This window comes from Mastomys coucha, unplaced genomic scaffold (genome assembly GCF_008632895.1).
Source record: "Mastomys coucha isolate ucsf_1 unplaced genomic scaffold, UCSF_Mcou_1 pScaffold20, whole genome shotgun sequence".
NCBI classification, from domain to species: domain Eukaryota; kingdom Metazoa; phylum Chordata; class Mammalia; order Rodentia; family Muridae; genus Mastomys; species Mastomys coucha.
The window spans coordinates 108,220,124-108,246,288 of record NW_022196903.1 but is presented as its reverse complement, the minus strand read 5'-3'; the positions used below and the strand labels follow the sequence as shown (position 1 = coordinate 108,246,288).

At 46.4% G+C, this 26,165-nt stretch overlaps 1 protein-coding gene across 3 annotated transcripts in view; it reads left to right on the top strand.

Annotated features, from left to right (window-relative positions):
- Positions 1–4,913: 4,913 nt before the first annotated feature.
- Positions 4,914–26,165, top strand: part of Tamm41 (TAM41 mitochondrial translocator assembly and maintenance homolog) — a 34,343-nt gene continuing 13,091 nt past the window's right edge. For 2 of the 3 annotated variants that reach the window (XR_004122245.1, XM_031382988.1), the window contains exons 1-4: positions 4,914–5,138; positions 7,724–7,906; positions 11,183–11,275; positions 18,053–18,203. Coding sequence is in view for 2 of the 3 variants with exons in the window: in XM_031382988.1 (XP_031238848.1) it covers positions 5,004–5,138; positions 7,724–7,906; positions 11,183–11,275; positions 18,053–18,203 (562 nt within the window). In the remaining variant the exon portion in view is untranslated. Of the gene's footprint in view, positions 5,139–7,723; positions 7,907–10,540; positions 10,805–11,182; positions 11,276–18,052; positions 18,204–26,165 lie in introns of those variants that run through there. The other variant, XM_031382989.1, reaches the window with a different exon arrangement.

The following is a 26,165-nucleotide window of genomic DNA, read 5'->3' as shown; positions in this document are numbered from 1 at the left end:
GAGGGACGCAGTGAGCAAGGGTTATCTTTTTTGTTATCTTTTAGCTCAGCGCTCAGGGATTAAACCCAGGTCCTCACATAAATAAGCAACAGCCCACGGGCTATGGTACCACACACAACATCTCTCAGACAACAGTCCATCTCAGCCTGTGATGCAAGTGTCAAACCCTTGACTCCCTCCAACTGTTCATGCAGGCAAAACACCACACGGAAAACAAATAGTTTCTTTTAAGGACCAGAGAGCTGGCTCAATGGTTAAGAGCACATGCTACTCTTCCAGTGGACCCAAGTTCAGATCCCAGCATCCACATGAGGCAGCTCACAACTGCCTGTAACTTGAGTTCCTAGAGATCCAACACGCTCTTCTGGCCTCCAGGGGCACTCGCATGCACATGCGTATACCTAAAGACACACACATATGTTTTTAAAAATGACAGTATGTATTTATTTAAAAAGAAGAAGAAGAAGAAGAAGAAGAAGAAGAAGAAGAAGGAGAAGGAGAAGGAGAAGGAGAAGGAGAAGGAGAAGGAGAAGGAGAAGAAGAAGAAGAAGAAGAAGAAGAAGAAGAAGAAGAAGAAGAAGAAGAAGAAGAAGAAGAAGGAGAAGATTAAGACCCCTCTCGCTTTTGTCAGCAAATGGCTAGATAAGTGGTTTGTTGTAAAACACATACACACACACACACACACACACACACCAGATCTCAAGGGACATCAGAACGTGAGGCCCTTAAGTTCCAATCCCAACATCACAGAAAAAAAAAAATAAAAGAATTAATAGAACCAGAATTTTTTCACCAATCATTTTTCTTGTTCTTTTAAAACACGGATGAACGACCAAAGCTTACAAGTTACAGGCATTATACAGAGCTGTACCACCCAGCCTGGGAGAATCATCTCCGCAAAATCATAGCCTGGCAACACCCTTATTAAGGAATACAGAGACACCTGCTAGATAAGCCAGATAGTGAGGCCCAGCACTCGCTGAAATCAAGTGGCATTTATCTTTGGAAATGGCTCTCAAACATTTTTATTTCGTTGGCATGAGCTTTCCATCAGAACCTCAGAGCTATTAGATCGAACATGAGGGCTTTTTAATAGCTCCTAACGCAGCGAGGCACTGTAATTTAAAAGAGCGGATGAGCTGAAGGGAGCAGGGGGAATTTCTGCTGAGGAATGCAAATGTGTTCTCTGCTGTTCGGCTTCTGCCTCTTCCTGGGCAGAGGCAAAAAACTGCACACAGGAGTGGGATGGAACTTTCCAGCTGGTGGTTTTGTGTTAGCAGGAGGGAGCGTGTTGCGCAAATGAAAATTACTGATAATTAGATGTAAATGCCTGCAAGGGAGAGAAATGGTGACGGATTAAAGGCTTTTTATTTCCACGAGGGGCTGAGCCCCATTGGTGGCTGTGAGAACCCGTGTGTCTTTTCCAGGGGAATTTAGCAGTGTGCTGACGCTTACACCCAGCAGTTCCACTTCTAGGCAGCAAGCTTTTTAGAAATTATTTGTGTGTGTGTGTGTGTGTGTGTGTGTGTGTGTGTGTGTTCGCGCGCGCGCGCTCTCGCGAGTGTGTGCTATGTGTATGAGGGTGCACATGGTACAGACTGTGTGTGAAGGTCAGAGGGCAACTTTTGTGGAATCGTTTTCTCCCTCCAATCTTCTGCCCATTCCGGGACTTGAACTCAGGTTGTTTGGCTTTCATAGCAAGCACCTTTACCTGCTGAGTCATCTTGCCAGCCCTGGGAGTCAATTTTATATCAATGCAGTACTTGGCACAAACAAAAGGAAACACCCAGAGGGCTGGAGAGCTGGTCCAGCAGAGAAGAGCACTTGTCCTGGAGCCTTCTGACCTAGGTCCGAGTCCTGGAATCTACATGGGGAATAGAGAGAATGTATTCCTCCATATTGTCCTCTGACCTCCACAGACATGTCACAGCATGTATGTGCTCACACGAAGACACAGAAAATGTAAAATCATTTTTAAAGGAATAGCTCAAAAGACACTGACTCATGTGTGAAAACTAGAAATGGGGCTGTGGGGTTGGCTCGGTGTTACAGCATTGGCTAGTGTATGCAAGGCTCTGTGTCATATGACCAGGATTGCAAAAAGGAAAGAAGAGAAATAATCTATGTCAGTATGGAATATCCATATTTTAGAGTAATTCTCTGCTAGTAATAGGAATAAAATACATCTGTATATTCTGACAAAGATGCCCTTGATATGTGAAGTGGTGATAAAACTGTATTGGAAAATAATATCTTTCATCCATTTCCACTTAAAAATGTTTTAAACATTAATATATTCATAAGAGTATCTGGAAGAATATATACTGAAGGTTACCAGTGGTTTCCTCAGGGGATAAGATACATAGCTTGTAATGTTTACATTTTTATGAGCTTGCATTACTCTTGCCAGCGAAGGGGTGGGGAGGAACGTTGAGTTATTTCCTAAGAGGGAGAAAGAAGATAAGAAACTGCTGGGAACAAGGTTCATTCCATCTCTATGTGGAAGGGTTCTGTGTACTTCCTCAGTGAATGCATCTCACATCCAAGCAGTCTGGGCAAGAGAGAGAGGATTTGTTAGAATGAATCAAAATGCTGTTACCAGCACAGGAAGCCTGAAGTCCGGAGCTTTCCATCTGCCTTCTTCCTCTGGTTTTGGGACTCCCTCTCCAAGTTGCTGTCCCGAAATTCCAACTATGGTTTCCACACAGCTGATTTCTCATTCCCACCAAATGCCTCCCAGGCCATTCAAGACCTGGCTTTGTAGCCCACACTTCTTCCTTTGCTGCTGCTTTGCTTTGCACCCCCCCCCCATCCCCAGAGCTGATTCGTGTCCCCTTATTGGAAGGATTATATTCTTAGCACTGGGTGCCTGCTGCATGACTGCACTTTTTTGTTTGTTTGTTTGTTAACTGTCTGTCTGCCGCAGACCCTGGGCTCCTGCATATCCGAGAGCTATAACCCGTTCACCGCAAAATTCTCAGCAGTGTGGAGAGTGTGAATCCAAGGAACCATCTCTCCAATGGAATGAATGAACCCGAGATAGCCCTGCATCCGCCTGCTGGGCCAGGCTTTTGTTGTTGTTGTTCGTTGGAGGTGACACTGTGGCAAGAGTTCCATCTTTACTTTTCCTGACTCTTCTCACTGTTTATTTGACCCCACTGGGTCCCTGCTCAAAACCCTTCAAAGATGGACTAGGGTGAGAGAGACCTTGGTGTGCGGCCAGCTCTGAATTTGAACTCCACTTTTACCATATGTTCATGGGAGCTCAGAGGGGCAGCTCTCTCCTGATCGTCACCTGTAAGATGCAGGTGATGTAATTACTTATTCTCTCTCTCTCTCTCTCTCTCTCTCTCTCTCTCTCTCTCTCTTTTCTCTCTCTCTCTCTCTCTGTGTGTACATACTCATGCATGCAGAAGTACCACAGCACACACATGAAGGTCAGAGGACAACTTCCAGTGTAGGTTTGAGCCAGGGTCTCTTAGTGTCCTCCAGAATGTGCCACAGGCTAGACAATCCTCAGGCTATTTTCCTGTTTCTGCCTCCTATCTCACCATAGGAGTTTGGGGTTCCAGACTTGGGCCACCATGCCTGGCTTTACATGGTTCTGGTGATCCATGCTGAGGTCTTCAGGCTTGCACACATTAAGTACTTTTCTAGCAGGACCCTCTCCCTGGCCCCTTAGTAGAAGGTTGGTTGTTGTTTTAAGATTTAAAAACAAATTTTATTTTATGTGTCTGTGCAATCACCTGCATGTATGTATACCATGTGCATGTCTGGTGCCCTTGGAGATCAGAAGAGAGCATCAGATCTTCTGGAACTGGAGTCACAGATGGTTGTGAGCCACCATGTGGGTGCTGGAAACTTAGCATTGAGCCACAGCTCCGGCCATGGCATGTGGTCATCTGCTGTGTTGGGATGGAGCCCAGGGATTTGTGCGTGCTAGCAATCTCCCTAGCATTGAGTCACACCACCCAGCCCTAACTGCTGAGACACACCACCCAGCCCTAACAGTGCATTGATGTTGTTTTTGTTTTAGAGCAGGATCTTTCAGAGTATCCCAGTCCAACCTCAAACTTGCCAAAGCTTGCCTAGAACTCACCACCCTCGTGCCTTAGCCCCACGAGTAGCTGGGACTGCAGGTGGCAGTGCAAGTTAGAGAAGAAAGCACAGCTTCAAAGAGTCTGGGAGCTCAATTATCTCCTGAAGGCTCCTGCCATCTTGAGCAAGTTTTTCTCATTGTGTAAAGAACTCTATGATATCCCATTTTCTCCAGAAAAGGCATGGAAATTAAAAGGCCCTTGATGAGACCATCCCTGAAGAGACAAAGAGTCTTCTCTGATCCCAAAATGGAACGAAAATGTCAGGGAATGTTTATACAATATGCTTCCTTTTATAGAGCATTTTATTTACTATCATACTTGAAAGGGACTTTTCACATGAAGAAAACCATGGCCAATTTCTAGAAATCACAATCCCCTGGACCAGCATGTTTTACATTTTTTTCTAAATCTTCAGATTCTCCTACAATTTGGTGCTAGAGGTGATAGCTACCCAATGTTGTGAATGAGGTTGTTCATGCCTTCATTCTAGCCCTTGGGAGACGGAGGCAGGTGGATGGCTGTGAGTTCGAGGCCAGCCTGGTCTAACAGAGAGTTCCCGGACAGTCAGGAATACACAGAGAAATCCTATCTCAAAAAAAAAGTACTTCAATATACGTATGATTTAATCAATTTGATGGTTTAATAACCATTCGTGGTTTGAGTGCTACAAAAGATTTGCATCTATGGCAAGTCAACAGTCTCAGGATGGACATGCAGTGTGCTCCTCCGCCGGCTAGAGGGCGCAACGGAGCCTCGGCCTCCCCGCTGGTCGCCAGCGGCCTGCTCTGAAGCGCGCGTGCGTGGAGGGGCGGGACCGGGCGGAAGCGCGGTCCGCACGACCGAGAGTTGCGAGCACAGGGTCCGCGCAGTACTCTCCCTTCCTAGCGGCGGGCCAGCCCGCCCATGGCGCTGCAGGCGCTACACAGCTCGGGCGTGGGCCTGCGCAGGATCCTGGCTCACTTTCCGGAGGACCTGAGTTTGGCCTTCGCCTACGGTTCTGCGGTGTATCGCCAGGCAGGACCCAGTGCACACCAGGAGGTGAGTCCGAGGTCCCCTCTTTCCGCGACCAGTCCCTTGCCTGGCACCTGTTTGCCTCGCCGGTCTCCGGGTGCCTTCCATCACTGCGGAGCCCGGACACGCCAAGAGTCAATTAGTAAAATGTTCATCCTAGCAAAGTGTCCCTCGGTGTGAGTGGAATTTGGATTTTTCCTGGTCAGGGTTGGCTGAAGGCTGCCCTGGAACTTACAGTACTGGAATTAAAGGCTCGTGCTGCCAAGCCAGGCACATCTATATGTTTACATTTACTTAGTGGTTATCTAGCAAGCACACGTGCATCGCTGCGCACACTTGAAGGTCACAGGACGACTTGAGGGAGTTGTTTCTCTCCTTGCACCACGTGGGTCATGGTAGGTTGAACTCTTTTTATCATGTTTGGCAGCCAGTGCCACTATATGCTGATCTATCATCAAACTGAGCTGATAGGATAAGTGAGGGATGAGTAGTCTGTCTCCATCAATCTAAGTCGGGAGCGATGTAGAGGTGGTGGCATTTCAGAGACGCGGTGGGAAGGGAAAAACAAAGTAGGAGGTCCTACTTAAGTGTTTTCAGCCTTTGTCATTGGAGTTTTCCAGAGCTTTTTAGAAACACAAAGATTGACTTTGTCTACAGGGATTGATTTCGTTGACCTAAGGACTTTAGCAGTATGTAAAACATCCCAGGTAACTAATTCGGAAACCAACTTTGAAAATCCCATCTAAAGATAAGGAGAACATACAGAATGATCCGTGGGCTTCAAGAAGCTGATGGACTGGGCGTAGGGCCCAGGGAGGTAGCACATTTATTCACCTCAACACATTGGACAGGAGTCTAGTTGGGATTGAGCCTTGTTATTCCAGAGTTGACTGAGAAACAGCAGTACAAGTCTCGATGTGGTCTGCAGAGATCACACTGTACAGATTACAGTAGGGCATCCTGGGTCTAGATACTGGCCAGATCTTTCTTCCAGTTAAAATTTACCTTCTGGTGTTGCTTGAATTTCTTCTGTATCCTACCTATTTTCTCTAACTTGGCCGAATACGGGAAAGTATGGATCATGTGCCTATAAGAAATTATGAGTTGTCCAGTTACTTCATATACATTACCATAATTATATATATATTTTTTACAATCAGCCAGGCATTGTGGTACTCACTTGTAATCTCAGCCTTGGGGAGACAGAAACAGGTGGCTCCCCGGGGCTTCCTGGCTCCCAGCATACTTGGCAACCTCCAGGTCAGTAAGAGACCAAGTGTGAGAAAAGTAGATTAGATGGTACATGAGATCAATAACCAGCGCCCTCTGACCTGCAAACATGGACTCATACGTCTGTACACACATGTAACCGTGTCCTACCCATGTTACCTCCAAAATCTTAAATAATATCACTAGTGGTTTAAAATCAGCCTGGGACACCATAGCATCCCTCCTGATAGACACTGCATGGATTTTCAGTAAGGTTCTTCTCTGAGCTGACCTAGGACTTTCTCCCCCAAAGGACCCTTCTTTTCTCTTCTTTTTCATTCTCTGCATTCATGCTAATATGCCTGGTGTTATTTTCCTGCGATGTCAGTGCCTGAGCAAATAATGCCATTTCATTTCCTCATTCATAAGCACTCCTCCCTCCATTCAGCTCCTCTGGAAAGTTTTTTAATGTGGAAAATCGCTCTGATCTCATTTAGTACTCCATGAATATGTTTGGTTACACCAGCATCAGACTGGGGGGTTCTGGAGCACACCTGGCTGACCAACCTGTAGGAACAGTTTCCACTAACGTGGCAACCGTTTTCCGTACTTCCTGGGTTAACTTCTCCGTGCTGCGTCCCCCTCTTACATTCTTCAGAACTCATCTATGTCACATCCAAGAAAAATCCTTCCTCCTCATTCTCCTGATCTAATTTGTTCTGAGTGCAGTTGGTATGCCAAGCGTTCCTATGTAGACTCAACTTGGGCATAGTTTGTTTATCTTTAGTGGTGGGCTCTTGAGTTCTCTGCCCTGAAACCTATCAGGCTTTTTTTTTTCCTTAATATTTTAAAACTATTTTTAAGTACTTATGTGTATGAGTATTTTACCTGTGTGAATGTACCTGGGCCACATGCATGCCTAGTGCCCACATTTGTCAGAAGAAGGCATTTGCAAGCCACCATGTGGGTGCTGGGAATCAAACCCAGGTCCCCTGCAAGAGCAGCCAGTGCTCTTAAGCACTGAGCCACCTCTCCTTGGGTCTCCTTGGGCTCTGCAGACTTGAGCAAAGCGCTTTCCCCAGCCCTTTGTTTCCTTTCCTATACCAACTGGAATAGTATACTTGCCTGATGGGATCATTTTGGAGGTAAATTAACTCATTGTATATCAAGCAATCCGACGGGGGCTGACACATAACACGTAGTAGGTGAGTGTGTGACATCATCATTTGTGTGGATGAAAGGCAAAGCTGGCGTTGCTCTGTGGGAACTGCTCAAGTTTTCAATGGCAGACCGCCCCAGGTCTTCTGACCATGAAATGTAGTCCTGTAGCACTTTGGAATTTTCAGTTAGTTCCCTAAGTGTTTTTGTTACGTGGTAGTGCTGAACCCTTTGTTCCTTCCCAGAATCCCATGTTAGACCTAGTGTTCACAGTAGACAACCCTGTTGCCTGGCATGCAATGAACTTGAAGAAGAATTGGAGCCACTACTCCCTCCTCAAACTCCTGGGGCCCAGGATCATCTCATCTGTCCAGGATAATTACGGTGCCGGAGTCTACTTCAACCCCCTGATCATGTGTGACGGGAAGGTAAGGGCCTTCAAGCCTTGGCCATAACTGGGTGGTTGTAATTTGGCAGTAGAATCCAGTGAAATATTACGTCCACATTCTCAGGAAACAGCCTTACCCCATCCAGCTTTCTTAAACCCAGGCATAGACAGGACTAGACTCTTCATCTGCTGTTGACTGTACCTGGTATCTAAGAGTACGACCGGCCACGAGTTGACTTTATCTTATCTTTTGACCTTTGGCCATGTAGTTCTCAGGTTTTAATCTGTTGGCCACACTGCTTTACTGGGCCCTGGGTAGGAATGCACATTTTGAGGACGGCTGTCTGGGAAATATGACAAAGCAGTGGGACCACTAAGGACCAGGATAGAGGGTGATGTCATCTAAGAGGAGGAACAGGTACTGCCAGGAAGTGAAGAGGGTGTCAGGTGACTGAGAGTATGTGACGTCACATGATGGGAGGGAAGTTCTTGGTGTTGGTAGGTGGGTATGATTTGAGGGTTGCACGTTAGAGGGCAGGTAAGATGTTTGGATCCCCTCAAAATAGATTGTCTTCAGTCAAGAACCCTGCCTGTTATGCATAACACATCAGGCACTGGCGATGTAGCTTAGTGACAAAGTACTTACTTACCTAGGTCCTAGGTTTGATCCCCAGCATGGGGAGAGATCAAACTAAATGAAGCATCCTAGTTCTTCAGGGGAGGTGGGAGATGGGGTCAGGGGTGACCTGTGGATTTGCCTGTGCCAACACTAATGCCAGTTGCTTAGGGCAGTCTAACCTTTACAGGTGTGAGTCTCCTGGGGATCGTGTTAAAATGCAGGTCCAGATTCAGTTGTTCTGGGATGGAACCTGAGATACTGCATGTTTGACAAGCCCCAGGTAATGACCCAACCATTGGTCAAAGGCCCGGGCTGTAAAGAGCAGAGACAGGCCGCCTGTGCAGTGCTCCATCTGTCATCTTAAGGTCACGCCTTCACTTTCCTTAGTTAATTTTTAATTTGTTGTTGTTTTGATTTGTTTTTGTTTCATTTTTTGAGACAGGGTTTTTCTGTGTAATCCTGCCTGTCCAGGAACTTATACTATAGACCAGGATGGTCTCAAACTCCAAAATCCATGTGCCTCTGCCTCCAGATGCTGGGATTAAAAAGTGTGCACACCGCACCTGGATTTGCATTAGTTTTGCTGGTCCTTTGTGCACCCGCCTGCTGCTCCATGCAGTAAAGAAAACCTCAGTCTAGAGAAGGGAAGTGACTCCATAAGGTCATGTGACAAGTGACCCTGGGGACTCCTAGCTACCGCTTGTCTGACGCAGCACAGCCTTTTGCTTCCTTTTGTGTTGTGCAAAACACATAGCTTGGTTCTTTCTTCATAATTAATAGTTTGCAAAGCCTGGCCTTGATAAGTAATTTCCAAATAACATTACCAGCTCAAGCAACCAAATGTCTGTGCATGGTTGTGTGCCACAGTGGCTGTACTTTCTAATTGGAATTGTTAGCTACTTCTTAAATATTTACAGCTTGAGAAGACTACTTAGATATTTGTGAACACAGTTAGTAAGCCAGGAAATCCATGTTGGAATCTTATACAAATTATTGTAGAAATGGCCTTGCCTGTCATTCCATGTGCTTAGCACTGATAAGGGAGTTTTCATCTTGCCACCATTTGGAAGAATCAACAACACTGAAAGTCATTGTCAGGAAAGGCCAGTGAAACTTTTCTTTTTAAAGAATTACTTATTTATTTTATGAGTAATAGTACACTGTTGCTGTCTTCAGACACCCCAGAAGAGGGCATCAGATCCCAATACAGATGGCGGTGAGCCACCATGTGGTTGCTGGGATTTGAACTCAGGACCTCTGGAAGAGCAGTCAGTGCTCTTAACTGCTGACTGCTGAGCCATCTCTCCATCCTGGCGAAAACTTTTTTTTTTTTAAATGATTTGCTTTTTTTTTTAAATTATTATTTAATTTATGTGTACTGTAGCTGTACAGATGACCATGAGCCATCATGTGGCTGCTGGGACTTGAACTCAGGACAGCCCCACTCACTCCGGCCCACTCGCTCCTGCATAATTCACTATAGCTGTCTTCAGATGCACCAGAAGGGGGTGTCAGATCTCATTACGGGTGATTGTAAGCTAAGCCATCATGTGGTTGCTGGGATCCGAACTCAGGACCTTCCAAAGAGCAGTCAGTGTTCTTACCCACTGAGCCATCTCGCCAGCCCCCAGGTGAAAACTTTTAATGAAAGAAGAATTTCTAATATTTTGTAATGCAAGGAATATCAGAAGTCCAGGATGCAGTTTTGGGGTATAATTGTTAAACCCTTAGGGTTGTCTGTTATTTGAGGCACAATTGTCATCCAGGCTGGCCCCAAACTACTCCTGGGTTTAAGCAATCCAGTATTCCACCAGGTTCTAGGATAGCAGGCTTGTGAGCATGCATTACTATGTCCAGCTGCAGGGACCAGGGGCATATATCACTGTGCCCAGCTGCAGTACCTAGCTCACACTCTGCTGGTGCATTGTCTCCAAGTAAACTTGTCATTTACTGTCGTTGGACCTAATTTCTATTTAAGATTTACTCTGTGTGTGTGTGTGTGTGTGTGTGTGTGTGTGTGTGTGTGTGTGTGTGTTTCAGTCAGAAGACAGCTGGTAGAATTCAGTTATCTCTTTCCATCTCATTGGTTCCAGGCTCACACTCAAAGTCATCAGTGTTGGCTGCAAGCAGCTTTACCTGCTGAGCCCTTTCACTGGCCCCTGGCACTCAGTATCTTATTTCTCAAATGAGGAGCATTACCTAAATCATCACTTCTGAAACTGGAAGGATCTAGCATTGCGGACTGATCCTAGATGGTGTCTTTAACAATCATGTATATTAAAATACTGGCCATCTCACTTCCGGTACCTTGGGAGCCAGGTCAGTCTTGACACTAAATCTCTGGGCAGTTTTGATAGAGATGTGGGTTGTTTGTTTGTTCTGTTTTCCTTGTGTTTTTGGAGGGAATTGTTGTTTTGTTTTTATTTTTTCCAAGTTTCTATGTATAGCCTTGGCTGTCTTGGAATTTACTCTGTAGACCAGGCTGGCCTCGAACTCAGAAATCCTCCTGCCTCTGCCTCCTGAGTGCTGAGATTAACGGCGTGCACCACCAACACCCAGCAAGATGTGGGTATTTTAAGTTGCTATGGAGATCAGCATCCTATTCCTGGACAAGCCCTTAGCCACTCCCTTTCTTGTACTTATGGAAGCAGCAGCCTGGTAGTTGGCTTTTTGTCATGTTCTTGTCTTCTCTTGCAGCTTATCAAATATGGGGTTATTAGCACTGGCACTCTGATTGAGGACCTCCTCAACTGGAATAACCTATATATCGCTGGACGCCTCCAAAAGCCGGTGAGTCTGTGCCCTTCAGGGTGCCACAGTTAGCATAACTGCTTGTCTCTGAGCTTGACCTCACTTGATCTTTATGAGCTCATAAGTCTGGAATTTCAGGAAATGAAAATATAGGTAGAAATCCTCTTAGCTTCCATGAAGTTCATCATCCCACAGAATAAAGAGATTACCCTGTGATGTTGCACCCTAAGAGGAGATGATATACATAACATGTACACATACACCTTTATGCATGTAACATGCATGTAAGATACATAGTGGGCTTTGTCCAGGCTCCTGGCAGAGAACTCGTAAGCCCTTGGAATTTACCATGGCTTTTACACGGCACCACACTGCCAAGCTCGTGACTCTGGTTGAGCCTCTGCTCAGGCTCGGGACAGGGCTGACTACCAGAGGAACCAGCCGTGTGATGAGAGGGCTCTCCTGCCCAACTCCAGGAAAGAGGAGGGTTGCTGGAGACTCATCAGTCACACATAACAGGACAGCCACCCGGAGAGATGGCTCCGTGACTAAGAGCACCGGCTGCTCTTCTAGAGGACTCAAGTTCCATTCCCAACACAGACATCTGTCACCTTATCCCCAGGGAATCCGAAGCCATCTTGTGACCTCGAGTACCAGGAATGCAAGTGGTGCACGTTCGTGTATGCAGCTAAAACACTCATATGCATTAACATGGCCAGAACTGTGTCTATAGAGCAATGCGACACATGAGTGTGCCTCTCACACATGTATGTGCATATTACACATGTATGTGCTTAGGTAAACACACAGCAGTGCCTCCCCTATGTTCTGTAGTCTCTAATTAAGCTAGAACGTGTGTGCTGGGATGGGAACCCAGGACCTGATGCAAGCCGGTTGATGCTGTATGGCTGAGCGTCATCCCTGTTCCTGGAGAAACAGTTTTAAATGTCCGAGAGCAGCAGACGCACTGAAACTGTTTCAGATATTCACAAGAAATAATTGTATGCTTCATGATCATATCATTTCAAGGTCCTATAACTAGCAAAACCTGACGTTGAGGAAATTACTACAAATGAAGGTTTTTTTAGAAAGCAAGTTTTAGAGACCAAAAATACCCCATTTTCTGTCCCAAGTTTTCTTCCTGTTTCTCGCTTTGCTTTTCCTTGAGACATGGTCCTATGATGTTCTCCAGAGTAGCTGGACAACAGGTGTGCCCCACAGTGTGTGCACAGTCCCAAGAGTGTGAGCAGCAGGTGCTCTGCCACTGGGCGATTGTGGGATTTGATTTCGGTGGGTTTTTTTTTTTCTCCTTGGGGGTCTGTCTGTCTGTTTTTGCAAACCCTGTAGCTTAATGGGGCCGAAATGGATGTAAAATGAGAAGCCTCGGGCCTCAGTCTTCTGCCACTTGTTACCTTCGTATGAACTTACAGAGTTGTGTTTTGTCTCTAAATCTCAATTAACCCACCTGTACAGTGGAGGTAGTAATTTCCCTGCCCTGCCTGGAAATTAGAAGCAGGATTATATGCTCAAAGACTCAGCTTTTAGAAGCCAACACACCCAGTCCTCAGATGTCTGCTTCCCATGTAACTGTGTGCCCCACGCAGCTCGCTGGCTAGGTCTCCCTCACCTTGGGGTAGTCCATCTGTGGATGGGCATTCCCAAGTGTTTAATTTAGAGAAACTCAGACGTGCTGTTTCCCTCTCAGTGTTCTTGGCTGTCGGTTACTTTTACATAAAAGGAAGTCGAACCAAAATGTATGTGTACAAATGTGTCTTTACTGTCCTTTTGCCAGGAACATTTTAAAACTTTTTCAAGAGTTATTTTTTATTTTATGTAAATGGCTGTTTTGCCTACATGCATGTCTGTGCGCCACATGTGTGCAGTGCCTGTAGAGGCCAGAAGATGGTGTCTGCTCCCCTGGAACTGGAGTCACAGACACCATGTGAGTCCTGGAAGAGCAGCCGGTGCCCTCAACTGCTGAGCCATCTCGCCAGCATTTTAAAGTAAGCTTTTTGTTTTGTTTTTTTAAATAGCTTTTAGGAACCAAAAATGCTATGGAGTCACAGAGTAAACACAATGGCTTCTGGGTCGTTTGTTATGTGGGGGATTAAACCTAGAGCCTCCTTTACGCTTAGCATGTGTCCTGAGCTTGGGGACACAGCTGTCTGCAACTGTACCTCCCAAGGGTCTATCATCTTCTGGTCTCTTTGGGCATTATGCACATACGGTATGTGTTCATAATGGATGTTAAACTTATTCATACACATTAAAAATACATAAGTATTTTGAAATAAATCATTGACAATGTATGTGAGCATACCTCCTCCTCCCCATTTCCTCAGCTCTCCTTCCTGTGGGAATAAATCTGCCACCTCTTCCCATTAGGATCTACAAACTTTTCACCTGTAGGTGGCAGCAAACACTGTGACACTTGAACAAAGGTGGCATCTTCTACAAGAAAAATGAGCAAGTATCTTAAAGAATTCTGAAATATGTGAACTCCTCATCTTTAGGTTTTAAAAGACATTGTATCAGATCATGTGATCTAAAGCTTCCAAAGTGTCTGGGGCTTGCAATTTGAAAGGGGGTTTCTCACCCACTAGCAAGTGTTCCAAAGCAATATGAAGGATTTGGAAAGATGGACATTTCTAGAAAGAGTTGACTATAAACTAAACTTCTATTACACTTTTGCTTGAGATGGTGGTGCATGCCTTTAACCCAGTTTTCAGGAGGTGGGGCAAGTGGATCTCTGAGTTCAGAGACAGCCAAGGCTACATAGTGAGACCCTGTATCATCAAATTTAAAAAAAAAAATTTAAAAATTTATATTATACTTTTATGGTTGAAAAGATACCTAATTTTATTTCCTGGACAGCTTTAAGTTCTGCATCAGTTTCTCTCTTTGTCTCTCTGTCTCTGTCTCTCTCTGTCTCTCTCTGTCTCTGTCTCTGTCTGTCTCTCTCTCTCTCTCTATCTGTGTGTGTGTGTGTGTGTGTATGTGTACGTACCTATGCATAGTGCAGGGCATGGAACCCAGACGGCTAACACTGAGCTATATCCCAAACCCTACAATGGTTTAAAGTATTTAATGGAGCTAGGCATGATAGTACAAGCTTTTAATTCCAGATCTCAGGATGCAGAAACAGGTGGACCTCTGAATTCCAGGCTGGCTGAATCTGCCTAGCATTTAAGCCAGCCAGGGTTAAACAGTGAGCACTCTCCCCAAAACAAATATAAAGTAACTAAAATGACAATTTTATTGAGAAAAAATTCACATGCCATATGATTCATCTGTGAAAAGTCTAAAATTAAGTGGTATTTTTCGTATGTTCGCCCTTTGGTGGTTTTTCACCATACTGTAACTTTATTGTTTTACATTCTGAGGATAGAAAAGTTGCAATGACTTAGGAATTGGAAGACCTGGCTTACTAGTTCTGGCCCTGCAGTACTGTGAGCCAGCTTTGGGGCATCTTACCTTTGAAATGCAAAGATCGAGCAATTCATTTAATGACTCGGAAGGTAGCCAAGTTTCCTCTCTGCATGCTGAAGGAATAAAAATGAAGACCCCCACATCAGTTGTCCTAAGAGCCCACAGTCCAGCGGGTTGTCCAGGCTCCAGCCCTCATGGCTTCAAGCAGTGACAGCTTAGAGCAGCCCTTGCCCTGGTATTGAGATGGGAATGTTCAGGTGGGAGCTGAGTGTCACAGGGCTGTGGCAGGTCTGGGTTCTCTGAGACTAGAAGTCCACTCTGCTGTCACTGTTACACTGGAGTCCTCCCCTGTGTAACTCTTTTTCCCTGGTTTGAAAAGTACCCACAAATCTCCCCTTTGACAGACCCTTCAAGCAGTTGGGATTGCTAATGCTGTGTGCAGTCCAGGTCGGAGCGTTCCCAGTAGGTACAATCAGCTATTCACAAATGTGAGGACTTGCTCCTTTTCCCAGGCCTCTCTGGCAGAGCCCCAAGCACTCGCTCGCTGCATTTCACTTTGAACAACAAGCAGCACTGCTAGGGAGACGAGGTCCTAGTTCACCTTTCGCTGGAGAACCAGATCCGCACATTTTCCCCCTTGAGTAAGGATGCTTTTATTTTTCACTCGCTTAACCTTAAATAGCAAGCAGACTGCTCTCCAACAGCGCGAGCCGAGCGGCCTTCTTAGAGAACAAGTGGTATTTTGTTAAGCAGGGAAAGAAGCCCAAGGTTACTCACTTCTTTGCATGTTTGAGTTATTCACATCCCAAAATAGCTTCTCTGTAAAAGCCACAGAAATGTACACAAAGGAGATGTGACACTCTTAAGAAGGATCTGGTAGATGGGGGAAAGAATGGGAATATGGATGTCGAGAGGCATCATGGGACAAGTCAGGAGTTCACTAGGCTCGGGTTGTCTTCCAGAATCCAGGATTTCGTGTGGAATGCAGGGTTTGAGAGGGCTAGGGGAAAAAGGCTGGTGAGATGGCTCAGTGGGTAATGAATAAGTTTGATTCCTGGAACCTACGTAGTGGAAGGGAGAGAACAGACTCCCTCACATTGTCCTCTGATCTCCACATGTTCACTGGCATGTGAACACACACACACAAATTTAAATCTAGGGGATGATAATAGGAGTTGTTTTAGAGCCTTAAAATGGGGACGTGGGGGTGTACCTAAGGGATGAGGTGCCTGGATGTAAAAGGCCCTGGGTTTGATCCATCCTTAGTACTGAAAAAAGAAAGGATTTGTTTTACCATCTGTCAAGATGAGAAGTACATTCCTGACTGAATCCATGAGGAAAAGTCCTCCGTTTTGCTGAATCTTCATCATCCAGCCTTTGGCTGTCCCAGTGATGCTAAACTCGCCAAGTGTTGAAAGGCGGAATTATGGACTATTGTTCTCATCGTGAGGGCAGAAGAGGGTGAACCAGATGGCTTTGCCTCACCTGCGGTGTGTGAGGCTTGTATGTTATAATAGTCCCACTATTTATGGGAGGTAGCACATTCCCATAACCTCAGCACTTAAGGGACCGTGGGGGTGTATCTTCACAAGTTCAAAGCTAGCCTGGGCTAAAAGACTGTATTCTCAATATCAAAGAGTCAAGCATGGTGGCACTTGCAGGCCTTTAATCTAGCCCTTGGGAGGCAGAGGGAGGAGGATCTCTGAGTTTGAAGACAGCCTGGTCTACATAGAGAGTTCCAGGCCAGCCAAGGCTACATGGTGAGACCCTGTCTTTAAAGTTGATTGTTTGGCTTATTTTCAGGGCTCTCCTAGGCCTACCTAAATATAATATGAAGAGCCATTAATGCTAGCAGGGAGGAAAAAAAAAAACCCAAAGAGTTAAAACCAGAGAAGGTCCTGCTCTGCACAAGAAACCCAGAGGCTTGAGTCGGCCAGCAGGTGTGTGGGATTCCTGTGAAGGCCATTTTATTGCTAAGTATTATACCTGTTGTCACAGAGTTAGGACGCAGCAGAGTTAGGGACTTGAAAAATCCTGTTAACCATGTGCAGACTGGAAAACTGCGAGTCTCAGAGCAGACGGGGTGCCAAGTGGCATCACTTGGAGTTGGAGCAGCTCCTGCTGCATCGGAAGGAAAAGGCCCTTTCATTAAGCAAGTAGAGTGGTCACCATGGACTTGGATCATACTCACCTTTGTGACAGCTCTTTGGATGGCTTTGGATCTGGACTCGACTCCTGAGAGCTCAGTGATTGGCCCCAGGGTCACACGGTTGAGACAGCTTCAAAACCCAGTCTTGTCAGTGTTTCCTTTTATTGTTTTTATTTATGTGTACATGTGAATGTCAGTCTGTGGCAGCCAGGGAAGGAAGTCAGATCCCTTGGACCTAGAGTTATAGCAACCGTGAGCCCCCTGGTATGGATGCTAGGAATTGAATCCCAGACCTTTGGAAGAATAGCAAGTGTTCTGAACCTCTGCCCCATCTCTCCAGCCCCATGATTGTTCTTTTGTAGCCGATTTTGTTTCTCTTTACTTAGTCAAGTGTAAATCTATGTATCGAACAATAATAAAATGGAACATGAACTACCCAGGTTACATATGGACAAGAAGGGAGTAAATTGTAAATAGTAATAAGCCCCCTTCCACTCACACAGCCAGTAAAAGAACAACGAAGGGATAAGATGCTGAAGTGCAATTCTCCAGGACATTTGTTCCTTTCCAGAGCCTATGGTGAGTTTCCTTATTCAAGAATATTGGGGGCTGGAGAGATGGCTCTGCAGTTAAGAGCTCTGGCTGTTCTTCCAGAGGACCTGGGTTCTATTCCCAGCAACCATTTGGGGCCTCACAACCACCTGTAACTCCAGTTCCAGGGCGTCAGACACCCTCTTCTGGCCTCTGCAGGCACAGCATGCACATGTTGCTTGTGCTTACGTGCAGGCAACACACTCATGCACATACAATAATTTTTTAAAATAAGAATGTTCATTTTAGCTGGGCGGTGGTGGCGCACGCCTTTAATCCCAGCACTTGGGAGGCAGAGGCAGGTGGATTTCTGAGTTCGAGGCCAGCCTGGTCTACAGAGTGAGTTCCAGGACAGCCAGAGCTATACAGAGAAACTCTGTCTCAAAAAACCAAAAAAATAAAAAAAAAAAAAGAATGTTCATTTTGTCTCCCTCGAAGTGATTTTTTTTTTTTTTTGTCTCAACAATTTCTCTGACTTTGACATTCAGCAGGAGACTCTGGGGTCTCTTGTTAGAGTCGTGATGGCTTCGTGTCGCTGGGCTTCTGGTTGATGGCAGGCAGAAGGGACAGTCAGTGCTTGTGCACACCCAGTGTTGGAGCATCATCCGCTTCTGCAGTGCTGCTGCTTAGCGATCTGCCTTTTGCAGGTGAAGATTGTATCAATGAGTGAGAACATGGTTCTCAGAGCTGCCCTGGATAAGAACCTGAAGAGTGCGGTGACCACCGCCTGCCTCATGCTGCCAGAAAGCTTCTCGGAAGAAGACCTGTTCATAGAGATTGCTGGGCTCTCCTACTCAGGTTTGTACGGTGCATGCCTCGCCATCCCCAGGGAGACCTCCAGAGAGTTTACGATAGGTACCAGCCTCATGCCCAGACAGCCGTTAGTACATTTCAAGCGCGGCCCAGCACGAGTATTTCTAGCCAGTTAATGGATGACTAGTGCTCCTCCAGGGATCCCAGTGGGAGAACTGCAGCCCGCTGGTTTCTCTGCAGGCACCGTAGTGCCCCAACCCCGACTCCCCACCCCGAGCTGTTTGGAAATGTGTTGCACCACCGTATCCCTAGTAGGCCACATCCCAGTTTATGTTTCCTGTGAGTGTTCCAGAAGATTCTCTTTGCTGGGCAGTGGTGGCACACGCCTTTAATCCCAGCACTTGGGAGGCAGAGGTGGATTTCTGAGTTCCAGGACAGCCAGGGCTACACAGAGAAACCCTGTCTCGAAAAACCAAAAAGAAAAACGATTCTCTTTATGCCAGCAGCAGCAGTGTTCTCTGCCTCATGTGATATCTGCACGTGTGAAGCTTGTGTACATATTATGTACATAACCTGCTGCTTCTCACACCATCCTCAGCTTAGCCGCCACCTAGGACTCTCGCAGTGCGCTTCCCTGTACCAGTGAGAGGGTGGCAGGTCCTCAAGGCCAGTGCTTCCCCCACTTAAAGCCTCTTCTTTCTCCACCATCCATTTCTCTGTGTGCTGTTTATCTAAATGCTCACTTACCCTTCCTTTCAGTCTATCTGTCCGTCTTGGCGAAGCTCTCCCAGGCCGCAGTAAAGTTGAGGGTAGCCGAGAGGGCAGAGCCCTGTCCCACCTTAGCTGCATGGGGATATCACAGTCGTTGGTCCGTTCAGCACTGTAAGGTTCTCTGCAAGCTTCCCTTTACAGGGAACGATAGAGTCCTTCCCCAGCATGCTCTGGTGCTATCCTAGCACCACATGCACACACGGATCGTATTGACAAAAATGATGGTTTAGAAAACTTGTTTACAGCCAGCAGATGGGTCGGTGGGTAAGGGTGTCTGCCACAGAGTTTGTTATCTGAGACCCACATGGTCAAAAGAGAGAACCAGTTCTGATGAGTTGTTCTCTGACCTGTGTACACATGTGTATCACACACACACACACACACACACACACACACTACATACATTGTTTAAGGGCTGAGCATATAGTCAGTGACTGAGCACTTGACTCACGCAAGCAGGTCCCTGGGTTCAGTCCCCACAACCACAAAGTAAAAAGGGTTTGAAAACGACTCCCTTAAATAAATACTGTTTCCCAGTGTTTAAGTCAAGAACCCCGAATGCACAGCAGAGGTGCTCTTTCTCTCTGAAGCCCAGTACAGATAAGGTTTCATGGAAACGTAATGCTGTGAGGGACTCTGGAGTTCTCATCTATCACAGCACAGCTGTAATTGCAGCTGGAGAGAAAGGAAATGGGCTCAGCACCACCTTGGCTGCCTCTTGCCTTACCCAGCAGCATCCGGCAAGCACAAGAACACAGGCCTAGTGGCCTGGCTGTACACCACGTGGGTGCATCAGGTGGGAGAGAGCCTCTTCTTAGCCTACCTAGTTTTACCTTCCAGACTTTGTGTTGGAAAGAAAAAGGGCCCAAGTCCTCTGTGCCTGGCTGATGCATAACTCCTGTCTGTGGCCCACAGCTGTGCAGTCACTCTTTTGTTTCCTAGATTGGATATGACCATCACACTGGGTGGATTCTAGGAGTAGTTATTGTTAAATGTTGAACATTGCCTGGGGCTTATCAAATTATATAAAAGTTTTCACCTATTTATGGGCTGTTTTTTCTCTTCCTTTTCCTCCTCTTCCTCCTTCTCCTCCTCCTCCTTCTTACTCTTCTTCCTCCTTTTCCTCTTCTCTTCCTTCTCCTACTCTTTCTCTTCTTCCTCCTCTTCCTCTTCCTTCTCTTCCTCCTCCTTCTCCTCTCCTCTCCTCCTCTCCTCTCCTCCTCCTCCTCCTCCTCCTCCTTCTTCCTCTTCCTCCTCCTCTTCCTCCTTTTCCTCTTCCTTCTCTTCCTTCTCCTCCTCCTCTTCCTCTTCCTCTTCTTCCTCCTCCTCTTCTTTTTTCTTTTCTGTCTCTCCCCCCATCCCTGCTGGGAATAGAGCCCAGGGCCTCCTGCCTGCTAAACACATACCCTAACACTGAACTCCAGGTCCTGCCCTTTTAGAAATATATTTGTTTTGAGACAATGTCTCCTATAACATCAGCTGGCCTTGAACCTACTCTGCAGTGGAGCTCTGGGTATGAGGCTGGTACCTGTAACTTCGATGCCACCTGCCTCTCCCTCCTTGGATTGTAGGCCAGCATCACCATTCCTGGCCCCTCATTTTCTTAAGTGAACATTCGCAATTCCCCATCCCTGCAGCTGGTTTTTCTTCTGGAGCTAATGGGAGGAGGGAGGATCTAGCTGTACAGTGAGGCCTCACCACGATCTGCCTCGGGCAGTGTGTCGAAGGGCTGTGTTTCCTCCTGTCTTTCCTGGGCTTCTGAGAACCCAGTGTCCTTGAACCTCTCAGTTTCTATATCCCTTTGGCAAACACCCAAACTTCCCAAGTTTTCAGAATGTTCCAGCATTTAAATTGCCCCATTTAAAAGTCTTCCAAGTTGAAAGCTGTGAAGTTTACTGTTTTTTCTGGGGGTGTGGGGGGCATGACAGGACACTGTGGTTGGACAGGTTTCTACCAGTACTTACTGGCAAAGGCAAGCTCAACCAGTATTAGCAGGAATAGCAAAAGGCCTGTACACAGGCATAGAGGACCACCTTGCTGGCTGGATTCACATAAATGGGAGGTGAGGAAGGAGTAGGTAGAAGAGAGAGCTACCAAGCCCTGAGGTAGTTCTGAGAAGTGACAGCAGAGAGACTCCAGTGAATGACAGATCACCTTGAGCTTTCTCCTGTAGGTTCACAGTATTAAGATGACTAGTTTCCAGAAAGGATTCTGGTGTAGCATTCATGGGGCCATTCAGCATCCCTGCCTTACAAAGCTGGAATTAGAATTCTACTGTACAGGATCAGAGAGACAGCTCAGCTCCTCCAACTTCTGTAAAAGACCTGAGTTCAATTCCCAGAACACATAACTGCCTATAATTCCAACTCCAGGGGCTCAATACCCTCTTCTTGATGCCAAAGGCACCTACATTTATGCATGCACACATACAAAATTAAAATAAATCTTTATAAAAAAAAAGTACCAGCATATGAAACAGACAGAGGACAGGGGAAATCAGTATGCATGAAGCCTGTGCCTTACAGCATTTACTGTGCAACAGGACTAACCCCCAGTAATTCCAGATGTGATAACTGATCAAACAATGACTTTTCATTTGGGCATAATGTTGTTGCCCCATTCTACAGATGGGTTAACTGAGGCTCACAGAGATTACCAGTCCAGCATACCTCATCTAGAAGGTGGTAACCTTTCTGTGGGTGCTTAATCCTTTCAAAGTCCCCCCTCAACTTTATTTGTAAAACAGAAATATGTATATTATAAAAACATTTATAATATATGTATATTATAAAAATGAGATGACACAGAGCTACACTGGCTATCTCATCGATAGCTGATACTCAAAAACTGACTGCTTTTATTTTATGAACAATATAGACTTTATCAGGCTGGGGCACTGTGAATCAGAGGTCAACACTCTATCATTTTTATTGATAATTCCTCCAGGTCCGTTTGTATAAAGGACTGTGTAGGAAAGGACTGACTACCTTGGGTATGTCTCTAGGCTGGAGTTGAGCTGTCAGTCATAAGTCTACACACATGTTGACAAAGTGTTGGGCAAAATTAGCTGAGCACATAGATCATGGGGTTGATGGGCCCTGTATTCGTAGCTCTTTAGGACTAAGGGATGCAAGTCTGCCTGGTGCGTGTGAAAGAGAACAGGCTGCCTTCAATGCCAGCACTCAGGGGAGACCCACAAGTGATGGGCTCCACTGAGAGCCACTTTGTGTGGCCCTCACCTCCAGGGCCTAGGCGGGGACCCATGGGTGCTGTGGCCTGGGCTGATGGTCTGCACACAGCAGCTTGTGGGCCCCTGGGAAGTCCCCCTCCCACCACCGCTGTGTCCGGGGCTGAGTCTTTGAGTCCTGAGGTTACACACTGTGGGTCCCAGCTACATTTGTGTGCATAGGGTGACGGATGCTGAGTGCTGAGCTAAAAGTGGGCCCAGAATCTGATCCTTCAGGGAAGGTGTGACCATGTGTGGCCTGGAGTGCAGCCTCTGACCTGTGCCAGCATGCCCCTCCCCACCTCACCCCCCAACCTCCACACCTTCCCTGGCTTTTGTTCTGTTTCACTTTCTTTCTGGTCAGACACAGGCATGTATCTTAATTTTTTTGGCTTATCTAAAGGTAGAGCCTTTGTTTCAGCCACTAGGAAGAAAAAAAAGTTCTTTTTGTCACATGTGTGTGTTCAGCACACTCTGCAGGTGCTGGGCTCCTCCCGGGCTTGCCAGTCATACCTGACACCTGCCCACGAGGAGCTCAGTCAGCGTCTGAGGATGAGCAGAAGGCTGGGTTTGTTTGTTTGTTTGTTTGTGGTCCTGGCCTGAACCATATGGCAAGCCTAGTTCTTTATTCCTCCTGCTCAGCTACATTGCATTTGCCTCACAGTGAAGGGGAAACACATCTGTCCGCAGCCCCTCGGTGCTCTCTGTGCTCATTCGCTCATGTCTGTTAGCACAGAATAGAATCTCTTCTGCAGCTAGAGGAAGAGCCTTCCAGAGTAGCATTTGGGCCACCTCCTGAAAACACTGCCTTAGTTAGTTTCATTAAAATAAGCCTGTGTCCACTTGCATGAAATTGGGCCTAAGTCATACCATATACAAAATGAATTCAAACAGGATCCTGGACGTAAGAGTTAATGTACAAGCTAAAACTGTAAAACTCTCAGAGAGACTTAAGGTTAGGAAATGGTTTCTGAGATTACACCAACAGCTAAAACAGCAAAGAAGAAAAACGAAACAGTACTCCCTTAATCCTAGCACTTAGAGGCAGGGGGAATCTCTGTAAGTTCAAGGCCAGCCTGGTCTACAGAGCTAGTTCCAGGACAGAGAAGCCCTGTCTCGAAAAACAACACAAAGTGGTGAAAGGACAAATAAGATGGGCCATGTCTAAGGACAGAGCAGTGCCCTTAGCATCCCAGCAGCAATCACCCTCATTAAAACCTGGCAAAGCCTCTGAGTGGACGTGTCTCTGGGGAGAAGTGTGAGGGTCCAGCAGGCAGACCCATCGTAGCCATCAGCATGAGGGATCAGCCAGCAGAACCAGGCACTGCGCTCAGCCTGCATGCAGACAGTGTAATCGAAAGGAGGCAAGAGTGAGTGCTAATGAGTGGAGAAGTTGAGCCCTCCTGGTTGCTGGTAGGAATGTGAAATGGCACAGAAGGCACCTCCTCCGAATACTAGACATGTTAGCAACCCCATGAGCCTACTCCCAGGGGTGTACTCAAGATGAACGAAACACATCTCCCTGGTGCTTCTCTAAGAAAGTCACAACATCACTGATAATAACTAGCTTAAGAGTTGAGACAACCCAGTATCCATCAACTGAAATGGGTGATAAAACCCTCTCAGTAGACCTGAGTCCATAAATACCATGCATCTCATCAGAACTGATCCATGCTGCAAACATAGAGAATGATGAAACCCTACAGGCGGTGGTGCGCATGAGCCAGAGCTGCGGGGAATGCACTTCAGTGGGGTAGCACATGCCTAGTGTGCTTAAGCTCCTGGGTTTGGTCCTGATAGATAGTGAAGAGCCAAGGATGATGAACAAATATAACCCCAGAAATTGACAGGTCGAAGATTGGGGATCATGAGTTTCAGGCCTGCCTGAGCTGGGTAGCCAGTTAGGTAACTGTAGAGACAGCCTGTCAGCCTCTGCCGGAGGCGGGGGATGTGGAGTGACAGGAGATGGGAGGTGGCTGTTAATGACACAGGGTAGAAGAGGATGCTCTTAGGTTGATGGGATGGCTTAATTACTCAGACATACTAAAACATTGAGTCTCACCTTAAGTGAGTGAGTTGTCTGGCATGTGAGCTCGGAGACTTCTTAGAAAAGTAGATGTGTTGTTTCTGCCACAGCAGATCCAGTTTGAGCTACATATCAACCTGCACTGAAACCTTCGCATGTTGCTGCACAGAATAGGGTCTGTATGTCTCCAAGGTCATGTGGCTTTTAGTACTTAGCAGCCACCCAGATATTCATTGTGTTGAAATGACATTGGTACTTTGGTTACTTTATTTTTTTTTTTTTTTGTATTTTTAAGTTTTATTCACCTCACACAACTGACTCACCCTCAAAAGTGGTTGTTAATGTGCACACGTGCTGTGCTCCTCAAACTGTCAGAGCCGCACAGGCCTCCTCAGGGATCTCAGTCCTTTTGGGGGTTGGTTTATTGTTTTTAAGGCAAAGGTAGCCAGCAGTTGTTAATTTAGACCAAGGGCTTTGTCTAACCACTGTCCCTTCCTACCAGTGGTTTCTGCTCACTGCTTATCAAATGGTCTCTCATCTGTTCACCAGCTTAATTCTGAAAGCATCTGAGGCCAGTGTGATTAAAGCAGTTTACGGAAAAGGAAACTGGCTCGGGTGGTGTCTTAGAGTTACCGCTGCTGTGATGAAACACCACGACCAAAAGCAAGCTGGGGAGGAAGGGGTTGATTTGGCTCACACTTCCGTATCACAGTTCATCATCGAAGGATGACAGGACAGGAACTCAGACTGGGAAGGAGCTGATGCAGAGACCGTGGAGGGGTGCTGCTTATTGGCTAGCTCCTCATGGCTCCTTCAGCTTGCTTGCTTATAGCACCCAAGACCACCAGCCCAGGAGTGGCACCGCCTACAATGGGCTGGGCCCTCCTCTATCAATCACTAAGGAGGAAGAGAATGTCCTACAGCTGGGCCTTACGGAGGCATTTTCTCAGTTGAGATTCTCTCCTTTCAGATGATTCTAGCTTGTGTCTAATTGACATAAACTAGCCATTACGTAAGAAGATTGTGCGTTTGTTTTGAGGTAGTTAAGCCTTACTGTGTAGCCCAGGCTAGCCTAGAACTTGAGATCTTTCCATCTCAGGAAGATTAAATAACTTGACTCAAATCACCATGAGGCATCTCCTCTCTGGAAAGTGAGAATCTGTGTCATGCAGCGCTCCTGTCCCTCACTGCTCATCATGTCTGACCCCCAGAGCTGGCCAGCTACACAGGCTTCCAAGACAAATTTTCCCTCCGTGGCTTCTCCTGGCAGCTGTCTCAATAGAACAGCCGGAGAGTTGAAATATTATCAGCAGAGATACAAAATGAGAAGCAGTAGTCAGTTGTTCTCTGTGCCTGTGTTTGGCTGCAGCGGGGATTTCTGAAGATAAGAAAACTTCTTAACTATGGGCTGTGACATGCTGTTCAGTTTGCCTCATTCTGTTCTGAAGAGATGAGTAACCTGTTGTTTCCGGGCGTTGAGCCGTGCGTGATACAGCTCAGCAGGTGCTCATCAATGTGCCCTGCCTACACCTGATGGTCCACAAGTTGCTGGAGGTCCAGAGCCAAACAAGCCCAGTCCTTGTCCCGAGAGACCAGAGTGTTTCCTGAGGTCTTTAATCTCAACCATCGCTTTGTGGGAGGATTTGTGTTAGCTTGCTTCTACAGTTTGGTCAAGTACAGCCCTTCTGTTAAAAAGTTAGCCTCTGCAGGGGGTTAAAAAAAAAAAAAGTAACTGCCTCAGACGTAAGAACTTGAGTTTACAGGACCTGCAGAGAGGGAAGACACAAGCTGGCCTTACACTTCAATGCTGAGCTGCTCCCTCGGCCTAATGAGCAGATTTTCTTTCTTCCCTCTTTCTTTCTTTCTTCCTTTCTCTCTCTCTTCCTTCCTTCCTTCCTTCCTTCCTTTCTCTCTCTCTTCCTTTCTTCCTTCCTTCCTTCCTTCCTTCCTTTCTTCCTTCCTTCCTTCCTTCCTTCCTTCCTTC